The sequence below is a fragment of the Silene latifolia genome, chromosome 2 (genome assembly GCF_048544455.1).
Source record: "Silene latifolia isolate original U9 population chromosome 2, ASM4854445v1, whole genome shotgun sequence".
NCBI classification, from domain to species: Eukaryota; Viridiplantae; Streptophyta; class Magnoliopsida; order Caryophyllales; family Caryophyllaceae; genus Silene; species Silene latifolia.
Genome location: NC_133527.1, coordinates 199,007,084 through 199,020,238, shown reverse-complemented (window position 1 = coordinate 199,020,238; position 13,155 = coordinate 199,007,084). Strand labels below are relative to the sequence as shown.

General features: G+C 34.2%; 1 protein-coding gene across 2 annotated transcripts; it reads left to right on the top strand.

Annotated features, from left to right (window-relative positions):
• Positions 1-6,065: 6,065 nt before the first annotated feature.
• Positions 6,066-10,511, top strand: LOC141644405 (squamosa promoter-binding-like protein 2). Of its 2 annotated transcripts, none has more exons than XM_074453930.1 (5): positions 6,066-6,227; positions 8,158-8,849; positions 9,128-9,264; positions 9,669-9,857; positions 10,091-10,511. In XM_074453930.1, exons 2-5 carry the CDS (start codon positions 8,218-8,220, stop codon positions 10,354-10,356), a joined length of 1,224 nt encoding a protein of 407 aa, XP_074310031.1. In that variant the 5' UTR covers positions 6,066-6,227; positions 8,158-8,217; the 3' UTR covers positions 10,357-10,511. The 2 variants fall into 2 exon arrangements, with proteins under 2 accessions (XP_074310031.1, XP_074310030.1); XM_074453929.1 differs by lacking the exon at positions 6,066-6,227 and adding an exon at positions 7,888-7,961.
• The last annotated feature ends 2,644 nt before the right edge of the window (positions 10,512-13,155 follow it).

The following is a 13,155-nucleotide window of genomic DNA, read 5'->3' as shown; positions in this document are numbered from 1 at the left end:
TATAAAATATTTTAATTATTATAAAAATTAATACAAATATTTGTGAGAGACCAATTTTCCCTAAATAATTGAGATATTAATCTTTTTCAATACTTTTTTGTGTTACACTGTTATTCATAACGCTTGTATTGTTGCATGCGATTTAAAACGACTATTTCATTTGACAAGTACTCCCTTCGTTCCCGTCATTTATTTACATATTATATTTTTGGTTGTTTTAGTCAATTATTTACCTTTCTATTTTAGGAATGTCTTTGATGGACATTTTAATTCTTCAAACTTAATTTGACCACTTGTTATGTAATATTTGTTCCCTTCCTCTTTCCTTAATTTTTACCAAAACTAAAGGTAAACAAATGATCAAGACGGAGAGTATACATTTTTTTCATAATAACATACTCATTTTATCGTCATAAACCTTTTTTACAGTATATCATACGTGCCCAATCAAGCAATTTTCACCTCAATCTTTATTTCACAGCCTCCCATTCAGCCATTCTCCCTAGGCTAAATCTAGCTTACCTTACGCTCCAAAATCTATATCGTTGCATACTTGCATCATTCCTAATTCAGAAGCCCTAAATTAATGGGCTTCATAGCAGTCATTGCATTTGAATGGGATGAAGCCCAAGTTACTAATAAGTCTGTCAAAAGCCCATACCATCTGAAATCCGAATAATATGAAATGAGGCCCATGTTACTTAAAAAGGCCAGCATAATAGCCAAGCACCCTACCATGACCAACGGAAGCTCCCAACACATGTAAATCCATATTCGTTTACATCAAATTTTAGAATCTAAGTTTACTCCTTGTAAAACTACCAATAACTACAAAGTTTAATTTAATTTCATATGATTAACAAACTAAATTTCAAAACAAATAGTCCGTATCACTTTACTAATTAAATTAAATAGCGAAAATATTGTCATAAGTATGCATATTTGTCATAGCTATTCATATAGATTTACGGAGTACTCTGTATATCTTAAGTGATAAGTAAAATAAAAATTGATATCACAAAATTTGAGATGTGACGGATAAAAGCGGGTCATTATTTAAGTGGTGATTAAGCTAACCTCGATAATTAATGGTGTAATCGACCATTGGCCCTTTAAAAGAGCCATTATTCTAATCATAGATAGAGTTTCAAGTAGAAGAAAGGGAAGATTCTATTTCAGCCCCTGAATCTTTTTTACATGAACTACTACTGTAAAGTCCCTGACATTATTATCAACATGCACAAACAAGGAAACATGATGTCTATCTAGACGGAATTATTAGAGACGCATCCCATGCACGTGATTAATTACTAATTTAATTACTTTGATTTAAGGTCTTAATTAAGGAGTAAGCACCCTAAAAAACGATAGTTATAGTATGCGACCGTTGTATGGTTCGAGAGTACGACGTACAAAAAGTGACCACCTTACGATAAATAACATAAGGTATATTTGTATTTATCTTAAACAATTGTCTTCTTTTGTTACGGATCTTGGAAATAGCTTTTTCAAGTTTGTTTGTTTTGGTAAAAGGAAAAAAAAAAAAAAAGGAACTTTTACGTTTTCATCAATTATATGATAAAATTAGGGGTTTTCTTGGCTTTATAATACTATAAAGGGGCCAAGGGACAATTTCTATTAGAATGAATTACGTATATAATGGTTATAATATAGGATGTTCAGTAAACAAGTTGGTGTATTTTTATTAATCAAAGTGTCTTTTTCATTACTGATGAATGCATTATTAGCTAATTAAATAATGTGTCAAAAGAGTGGCCATAAAACTATGGGTGACAATGTGGAGTAATGATAATCTTAATTAAATCTTCAAGACAGATTCGAATAGAACACCCTTATTATTTGATGTGGAAATAATCATATTTTAATTAAAGACGTCCATTTGCATTTTAATTTATCCCAAAAACTTGGGCATGCATGTAACAACAATCATAGTATCAAGTACATCTTGGCAAAATAATAAAAAAAAATAACAAATCACCAAAGTGTATGTACTTACCTAGGAAAGCATATTCTCCCTGAAAAATAAATAAATAAATAAATATACTACTCATATCAAGTTTAATGACTGGGTTTCGTCCTTCAGATCGATTGCCATTTTGTTTACTGTCCGTAATAATACGGATATTACCCGGTAAGACCATTTCATTTCCGTTTAAAATAACCCTTTGCAATAATATACAATAAAAAAAAATAAAAACAGAAGCATACGTATTTAAGATTTGTTCAAGGTCATAATATATATTTTCATGTAAGAAATTAATTACAGACAAAGCAAACCGAAAAAATACAAGAAAATAATAACAGAGAAAATAGGCATGCAACCATGAAAATGAGTTGCTGAGGAAGCGGAGAAATTATTAAAGGGAACATAACCATAAGTATAGGGATTAATGGGAGGAGCATAATATTGTCCATAAGGGGACCCTATGACCATGGGTGGTGCATTTGGATATTGATCACAACATTGTACACTTCCCGGTGGGCAATTAACACCTTGTGAACTTGAAGCAGGCGGCGGTAGAGGTGGTGGAGATGAATATACATAACTCGGCGGAGGTGGCGACGATGGCGGTGGTGATTGTGGTGGTGAGTTGTGACAAGATGACGGGTATTGACATATAGTGCAAGTTACACATGCACCAGTACCAGTACCAGTACCAGTACCACCACCATGTTGTTCTTGACTTGTCACTTTCTTTTGGGATTGTGGTAAACAATTCGTTTCCAAAATTTGCAAGAATAATACCAAGTACAAAAGTGTATATATCATTATGTAAATATTTTTGGAAAATATGGATATGATTATGAGCTTGTGATCATGTATATTTTATAGTAAGGGGCATTTTGTTTTCATGTATATATCATTATGAATTCATGGAAATGATGACACATTTGATGGTGTTATACCTTGGTTTGCCACATATGTATTTGAGTATAGCAATGTGGCATTATATTGCATGTTTTATATCACAGATTTGAACGCCAACATATATTATTGACTTATGCTTACCTTCAATACACTTTGCATTCTACGTGACAAAATTGCTTGATTTGCTCATCTTAGCCATGCAACTAGTGTACATTCATTTTATATCCTCTTATTTAAGTAAGTATGATGAATTTTACACAAGTTTATTATCGTAAAACGGATTCTCTTAATAATTAACTTTACCAACTAATGTGGTCAAATTTACATCATTTTTACTCCTCTAATAATTGTATAAAACCGTCTTACACAAGACTAACTGACGGTGCATTAGTTAAAATATGAGCTCCTCATGTGACTTCCGAAGAGTATGTTATCGTTCACACTAAGACTATCTTCCAAATTAATTAAAGTTAGTTCTATATCTTCTATCAGAAATTTACCTTAGAAATACGCTCAAGTTATATGTTTTGATATCTGCCCTTGGATATTTTTGGTTAAATAGTCATATTACGTGGAATCACATTTTAATTAGCATAATCGCTCAAGGTTTGACATGCACGTGCACTGTTACTATTTCAATTGGAGTAATATATTTGAATACTTTTGTTGAAAGTGTGAACCTTTAATCATGCAATATTATTGTTCATGTTAGGGTGCAAACTCATGTCCCACATCGGTAGAATAAAGATGGAAGCTCATCTTTATAAGTGTCTACAAAATATATTAGTACGAGGCCTTTTGGGAAGGAGCCCAAGAGTAAATCCGTGAGGGCTTGGCCCAAAGCGGACAATATCGTACTATTATGGACCGTAGACACCGTTGCAGCAGAGGCCCAACACGAGGTATTCACGCTTCCGCACAACAGTTCATTTGTTCATCACGTGGAACTTTATTAAAATTAAAAGAAGCTGGTAATTACAAGTACTCCCTAGTCCCTACAATTTGACTCGCATAAAAAAATGCCAATAATAACAATTTCACAAATTTTCTTCTTAGATGATCAAACAATTCAACTTCAAAAGCCCACACCAATTATGAATTCACACAATATTTTTATTTGAAATCAACACAATAATAAACAAAGTACTATGACTATTGTATCTTTGAAATACATTCATTATTAAAGTTTAAATCTTTAACGTCAAACAGTTATGGCGAATGAAGATTCTTAGGTTCTAATACATTCATATTTTCTTTTTTAAATGTAAACATAAAGGAACATATGTGTGGTATATCAATTTTAATGTACTCGTGATTGAATTTGAAACTAGATAATAAATGTAACACTGAAGTAATATTACCAAGCAAATCTAGAACAATATACACCATTTTAATAATATGGTATACTTTTTTTTTTTGACAATTAATAATATGGTATACTTAAAGAATGTAATAATACTAACACAAATAACATTATACCTCCAGTGGTATAATATCATCATACAACCAAGTTATATCTTATCGAACTTATGTGTAATTTTTTTGAGCTTTCTTAAAGTTAATTTTTTTTATGTTTAAGTGAGTAGCTCGGAAATTTTAGGGTATAGCTCGACTTCTTTAAAACAAAACTCGAAAACTTTATTATATAGCTCGGGTTCTAGAGCATACAACTGGGTACAACTGGTTGTAGGATCTACTAATAATAATTGTAATTTCTCTACAACTTTTTATGCAAGTTAATTAGGTGATCAGACCACCAGCTCCATATAACTTCAACCACGCACAAATTTATGAGCAATGAAAGAGTCATTTATCTGAAATCTAAAATAGACAGCATTCAAGTACAGTAATAATTAAATAAAAGAGTAATGTATCATGGATTAAATGAAGGGAGTGCAACCACGAATTTTTGTCCAACTTCACTATTCACTATCAAATAATTACAGAACTTAATGAATGGAAGGAATAAACTTGTCTACAACATTAGGACATCCACGATAGATGAACCTCCAAGGGCATTAACAATAGAGGTTCATCAAGAATAGGTTTGTAGGATGACATTTTTACTCTTTTATAGACCATTGCTACAATTTCAGAGGTTCATGTTATAGACCCAGCCACTTCAAATTATTCATTTTTTTTCCTCTCATATTTTGTGTACATTTTAGGGACCACCACTTGCCACGTCATCCCACAAACCTGTATACAAATATATTACCATTCTCATCTATAAACCTCAACCTCATTCCCAACAATAGAGAGGTTTGTCAACAAATATCTAAAAAGTAAACAAATCTTTGTTGACAAACCTCCATTGTAGCAATGGTCATTTTTGTAAACATTGATGACTAGTTCTATGTATGATAACGCAATTCAATTCAACTAGCTTATTTATTTGATCAAGTTACTTATCTTGAACAATATTTTACCTAGCTATTTTTGCATAAATGTGATAAGTAACATTTCTGCTTATTGAAATATAAATTTAGCTAGTTGAAATAAAAATAACTCCAAACCAATTTTTTAGAAAATAAAGTGGCTTATCATATTTCGTTTCATTTTTATTGCCAATCATGTCCGTTCATATCGTATCCTTTTCCCACTTATCTCTTTAATAGCCTTTCATATAAAAGTATACATAATCAATTTTTAATTAATTTGACAGCCCATAAATCAAAACAAAGCAATAATATGCCAACAAAATCAGGTAGTCACTCTAAGGGTATTAGCAATAGAGGTTTGTCTACAAACCCTCTATTGTTGGACATGAGTGTTGAGGTTCATGGATGAGAGGGGTTACAATATAAAATACAGGTTTGTGGAGAGAGAATGTGAGAGAACAAATAGTATAGTGAGCCATATTATAAACCTTGAAGGGGTTTATCTATTGTTGGTATGAGGTTTGTAAGTAAATGAGTTTATATTATCTTATGTGGCATGAGAACAAAACCATATTAAATCAACTAAAAACAAAATACTAAATACAGTACTAGTTCTACAATTACAAAAGGTCAATGAAATAATTAGCAATAAATGTTAAAAAAAAGCAATAAGAAATTAGCATGAAATAAAGTACAAGTCTAACCCACTTTTATATGACTGTCACGGTGTCACCTACAAAAATATCGCCCCAACCAATAATTCCAAATCTCCACCTTCCCAATGCTTCACAAAGTACTACTGCCACAATTTCACAACTCACAGGCTGTAATAATTAAAGGTAAATTATATTCAAACAGGGTAAATTTCCAAACAACTTTTCTTTCTATAATACTCCGTATTCATGAACTTCCCTTGCTAAACTAACAAACTTGGCTCACCTACCTAAAGCCTAAAGGTATGATTTTTTCCTAACCTCACCTCCCTACAATTCTCATAGTTTTGTTTTTTCTTGTCTGATTAAATAATCTAAATTTGCATCTGATTCTTTACTGTTTTCTAGTACTAGAAATAGTAGTAAAAATTTAGCTTCTTTTGGGTGTAATTACTGATCATCCTGCTACTTTTTACTCAGTGGGTAACTGGGTATTGGAGTACAAAAACTCTGAAATTGAGGAAGATATTAAATTTATTTCTCATTTGGGTTAAAAACATTTTCACCTGAATTTATTTGTTATACTGTGTTATTTGCTGTTTTAGTTGCAATTTTGCAATATTTTATACGAGTACTGTACTGCTTTAATTTACTGTCATTATACTCATTATTTGTGTGTTGGTCATTTTATCTGGGAAATGTGTGAAGCAATCCGCTTTATTTTTGGATAGTAATAAACGAGTGGTTAACCAATTAAATGACCGTCTTACGAATAAGACGGTCTTCTTGTACCATTTATCCGTCATTTTTCTTTGATTTCGCTGACACCCCTTGACTGTGAGGAAGAGGCACCCGCATAGTTTGGGTTTTGGCCAAGTTTTACAGTAATGTTAATGTTATAATTAATTACTCGTAATTGTTTATTTGCGTGAAAGCCAAGTTGTTTATATTCTCTCTAAAAGCTTGATACTTGACTTTTGACTAGTGGTATCTGTATTTTACGGAGTATAAGTTTGGCTTCATAGGAATCATCAAAATCACAATGTAACATAATTTTTGATTCATAATCTATTTTCTAAATCACAAATTCTCATTTGTGACGGCGGTATCCGTCACAAACTTGTGACGGATACCGTTTCCTCTCACAAAATGCCCATGAGAGGTGAGTGGGGAAGCACATGGGGTGCCCCACCTTGTCCCCTCTCCCTTTTTGTGAGAGGTCACAAACGGGATTACAAGCAAGACTAGCCGTTTCTAAATATAAAAATCCCACTTTTTTCATAGGTAGTGTACCACCTCCTTGAATTTCCCATTTGGGTCTCTTATTAGTTAATTACTACTAGATCAGTTGGTATCAATTTGGGGGAGTTTCAACGTCAGTCGATTGATCGTGTCGTCTGAAGGATTGCCAGGTTTAAGGCTTATCCAAAATAGGATTTTGAGATGATGGGCATGCCTTAGATCAGTAAGGATATGATGGGCACCCTTTGAAACTTGGGTTGTTTTTGTCATTTATTTTGTAGAAAAAGCTTTAAATTCATTATGGGTAGCTGGTTGGCATAAATAATTGAAATGTTGAGAAATATGGAACAGGTAATAACCAATGCCAACTCTATAACATGATGATAGAGGTGTTACTTTCCAAAAGGGTTAATATGGTAATAGTAAGATGTCAGTCCTTTTCTTAAAGTGGAGTTAGAGAGTACAAAAATAAAATCAAGGAGTTGTTTATATATATATGACTTTACTATAGAGATGAAGTTATGAGTAGCACTTGAGATACAGGATTAGGTACAATCACTAGAGACCATATTCATTGTTCATTTTTTATTTTAGTCTTCGGGTTAATGTAGTAGAAAAAAAAAAGGCGTTTTGTTTATTGTATTAGACAAGGGTAGGAGTTCATAAGCTTTTTGTATTTGGTTGAGAATGTTCTTTGTTTATGGCTGGTGCAAATGCAATATGATTCTGATCTAGTTGAGCTGAAGCATGATTGTAGATTTCAGATTTTGTGTTGCGAACTTTGTCAAATTAAAGGTACGGCTTGTTTCTTATAAATTGTAGCTTGGCTATATCTTTGATGCAATCGTTGTGGTAAAGATTTTGTTTGAAAGATGAAATATGTGTTTTGTGGTTTTTTGTTGTTGCCTGAGGTGCGTAACCTCAATCACCGTGGATCGAGGACTGTAGCGGTTTTGCTGACATTTTTATGTATTTTCTGAAAATTTTCTAGGTTTTAAGTTTGAAGCTTTGAGTAGTATTGAGTGATATTGAGTTATCGGCAGCCATATCAATGATGGAATTGAATGCAAAATTCCCATTCCCGTGGGAGTTGGAGAACTTGGTGATGTTTGACACCAAAGCCGGAGAGGCACCGAAAACATTGCAGTTGGTTGACTCTGAAATTGAGGGTATCGAAGGTTTTGAAGTCGGGTCTTTCTGTTTTTCGGGTGGTCGAAGTGATTTGGGATATGCTTCCTCATCGAGAAGCTCAAAGTCGGTTTCTGATGATTCCTCCACTAATAAAGAGAGAAAAGAAACCCAATTTTCATTGGAAACAAATGATTGTTTCCAACAGGATATCAGAAAGAAGAGGGAATTCCCAACAATTGAAAGCTCTGCTGCTTCTGGTGAATCTTTGACTGTTCTAGAGCTTTGTAATCGAACTTATTTTGAAGATGATTCTGGGGTTTGCAAAGTGAAAAATACTACTCAGACTTCTCTGCCTCTTGATTCTTCTGCTAAGAAACCAAAAGCTTCTTCTTTAAGTTTGGAAATTCCACGCTGCCAAGTTGAAGGATGCAATGCCGAGCTTTCATCTGCTAAAGAATACCACCGGAAACACAAAGTCTGCGAAAGTCATTCCAAAAGCTCAAGGGTTGTCATAAATGGACATGAGCGAAGGTTTTGTCAACAATGCAGCCGGTAAGCTTTCAAAGAAATCAGAGATGGATCTAGAGAGTTCTGTTCTGGGGTTCCGTAGGATACTTTAACATTCTTAATACCAAAAAATGTATTGAATAAGTTTTTAAGCACAAAAGATGAGCAACATAAACAAAGATGTTAACTTTCCAGTTCCCGAGGACCCCTCCTTTCGATAGTGTGGATCTGCCACTGAAGGAAACTTTACTCATTAGTTTGAGCAACATAAACAAATTCTGTAAGGTTACATAAGAATTTTTTTACTGCTTATGATTCTGCAGGTTCCATGGGCTTTTAGAGTTTGATGAAAAGAAAAGAAGTTGTCGAAGGCGGCTTTCTGATCACAATGCACGTCGCCGGAAGCCGAAGCCAGAGGTCATCCAGTTCAATTCAATTAGGCTGGCATCATCTTTATATGGTATGAGGTTTTGATGCTCTTTGGTTCTGTATTACGGTGAACATCATTGAAAAAACTTACTAAATTGGCTGCATACCTTTAATTGTGACGTAGCAATTATTCAATGCTATCCTCTTAATATGCCATTTGGTTATTCATAAGCCCTCTATTAGGGATAAGACTGCAAACATTCTACGAGTGAATATTTTCAGTACAGTTTAGCCTTCTCTGGGCTTGGTTTAATTTCAGCCATCAACAGTGTTCTTAGCTGGTGAAATAATTTAGAGTTCGTATTTATGACCTATATGTTCGAAATCTGTCAGCATACAAACTACTCTTGTTGCTTCCTTTAGACCAAAAAAAAAAGGTTCAATCAACAGTATCAACTTCGGCAACCTCAGATTTTTTTGCGATTGTGTTTGCAGAGGGTGGGAAGCAGCTGAATTTTGGTTTCAGTCAGGTACCAGTGCTTCAGAGTAAGATCGACGCTTGGGACTCCACAAGGCATTCCAAGGTTACGATGCCAAAGTCAGAGCCTTATGCTACCAAGGTCTCTCCAGTTTCCAACCACTTTTTGCCATCTAAGGGAACACCACCTGAAGTCTACGAGCCAGGTACATCTTCCTTTCCTACAGCACAAACACCATTTTTACGCAAATATTGTTGTGAAACCCCTTGTTATTTGACACACACCCACCGCTTTACGAAATCTTTAAATAGAATCAGCCTATTTGTGTGAGGGAGACGACTTCAAAGCTTTTTAATGGTGGTAGACGGTAGTTTTTATATACTCGTAGTTATATACTTATATATACCTTGAAGATCTTACTGAATTGTTGGTCTACAGGTTTACCAACCTCGGTGGCACCAACCAACATGCAAGCAGCTCAAAATATGGGTGCTCTCTCTCTTCTGTCAACAAGTACCTGGGGGCCATGTAACCCACGTCCTCCCCAACTTGACCACCAGCCAAACCCCTCCTCATCAGCTCATACATTTCCTGTCGGTTCTTCAGAATATTGGATAGCTGAACAACCCGCCACTTCTGTGCCTGGATCACATACACCGCCTTTCCATCTGTTTAAAGCCCTAGATGAATCAAGCTTTTATTAATACTAATTGTCACCATATAGGTTTGAGATGTTTTAGTATTAGAGATTAAGAATTCTTCATCCTGAACTATGAACTCTGTGAATTTTCATACGGTCAAGGTTAAGATGTACGAGTAGTTCAGTAGCCTCTAATGTTACAGTTTATTTCCAGAGACTTGCTGCATTTCTATTCGCAAGGAAGATATGAAGAGATAAACTAAGAGTTTAAAGACAGTGGCTCACCCTTGTTCACTCCCATCTCTTTTCACTAAAGATAAATTTTGTAGCAGTAGGTAAAACAAATACGGAGTAGATTGTAAACAAGTGATTCGTAACAAGCTAAGCCCAACATGTTTTCATTGCTATTACAGATTTATGTCTCATATGTACATAGAATCAATAAGCCTCCAAAAAAGTATTTCAAATTAAGCCATTCAAATCAGCTACTGTAATGTAAACCAGCATGAAAGCAGTGGCAAAGATTATCGACGAGATGGTAGTGACACGGCCATAGTTGCGAAGCCCGAGAAGTAGATATGATTAGCCAGGAGTGACGCGGCCCTAGTTGCGAAACCTCCTCCGTTGCAGGCTACTAACAAATACTGCCCTAGTGCCCTTCATAGTCCACTAACAAATATTGCCCTTCAGAGTCCTCAAACCGCTCTAGAGTCGTCAAATGATCATCATATTTCACCTCTTTCTTCTTCTCTTCCTCCCATCCCATTTATTCACTTTCTTCACTCCCACGTGATAGTGTGATAGTTAGAGGTAGTCATGATAAGGCTCCGTTTGACACGACACTTCAGGTATCTTATTTGACCAAAGTAGCTTATTTGACCAAAATTTCAGCTACCTGATTTTTTTGCAAGTGTTTGGCAAGTAGCTTATTTGGTCAAATAAGGTACCTGAAATGAAATGCTACATCGTAGCATTTCGAAATCAAAACCAAATGACTTATTTTCCATTTTGTACCCCTTTATTCTATAATATTAAATAGTTTTCATATTCTTTTACGTCACTTTACCAAAATCAGTTACCTTTTCAGCTAGTTTGCCTAACACATTTTTATATAATCAGTTACCTTATCAGCTCCTAATTTTCAGCTACCTTATCAGTTACCTTTTTAGTTTTCAGCTACCTTTTTAGTTTTCAGTTACCTTTTCAGTTTTCAGTTACCTTTTCAGGTTTCAATTACCTTTTCAGGTAGTTTTGCCAAACAGAGCCTAAGTGTCCCATATATCCTTCCTTTCTATCAGGAAATCGTATAAAACAACTTCTAAATCTTCCCTAGCAAGAACCAACACAACCACATCATCGATTCTCGCCATCGATATAAAGGTCACACCGGCTAAAATATGTGAAGGCAACCTATAGCCAGTGCAGTAATTGGGGAGAGCGTGGATAATTGAGGAAGTTATCGAGACAAATATGGATCCCAACCCGATATCTAGCCAAAAGTAAATGCCCTCTACTACAATCGGTGAAAACATGCCAATCAGATATGATCGAATCGGTGAAAAAACATGTCCGACTGTCCATCGCTACCCTTATAATTTCGGTAGACTAACAAATCATTAACAGTTTAATGATTTAACATAAGGGTAGCATTAGGGATAGAAAAACCGTGGACCATCTGAAACATACGATAAACATTAATCACAGACAAATTTCTTGAAAATATATTAATAATACAAATTATTAGGTTATAATAAGATAAAAGAATAATTACAATAAAATCAAAGCATACGATTTATGATTTTGTAAGTAGATTTTTAACAAGCAAAATTGTAAGATCATGCGTTATTTTTATGTTATGTATATTGGAACAATACATTCACATTACCACATTTCAATAGAAGTTTGCCACAATTTATTACTATTTTATCACAAATGTTTGAAGTTTATTAATATTTTGCCACTTGACCAACTCTATGTCAAAAAAAAATTCTTATACTGGGCCTTGTGATTATCAACTTCGACTCTAAACAGGAAAATCCTCTTTAGTGACAGAGTATTCAAAATCCTCTAAACAGGATTCCAATCCAACATCTAGCCAAAAGTACATACCTTGTACTACGATCCTTCCGAGAGGAGATGAGCGAATTGGCGAGAAAAAATTCACCATTGTGGTTTAAGGTTTTAGTCACATTCATATGTCAGAAAATAAGTTTTTTTTTGCTTCACACCTTGGTAATTATTGTTCTGATACTCCACCCGAACTTTGTTCTGATACTCCACCCGGACTTTGTTTTTCTCGTATTTAGCATAAGAAGAAGAGGCGGAATCACTCTGAAACTGAACATCATGAATTTGATCACCTGATGACAGTTCTTGAAAGAATTTGTTTTCTTATGTTTAATTCAGTTTCAGAGTTCAATCAGCTTGTTTAACTCATTAAACAAGCTGATTGAACTCTGAAACTGAACATTATGAATTTCACACGCTCTTCTTGATTTAAGATTAAAAGGTGAAGGCACTTCGTAATCAAATGCAAAGAGTGAGAAGATGTTCTCAACTAGATCTATATTTTTCCTTACCAAGTTTGAATCTCCTAATTAATTTGCTAATCCTTCCTTAATTAGAACAAGTTCTTCAATAATTAATTACTTCATTATTAGTACTAGAAATTGGGTTGTAACAAGATTGAAGATTTCTCCTTTCTTATTTCAATCAAAGTTCTTTTCTTTGCTATTGAATTGGTACAATTTCTCTCCTTAGTTTCATTTGTTTACATTTGCTTTCTCTTAAGTTTTGTTTATGTTGTTTATGTTAGAATTCTTCTCTTTGTTGTTTGATTGTTGTTCTTCTCTCTTTTGTTCAT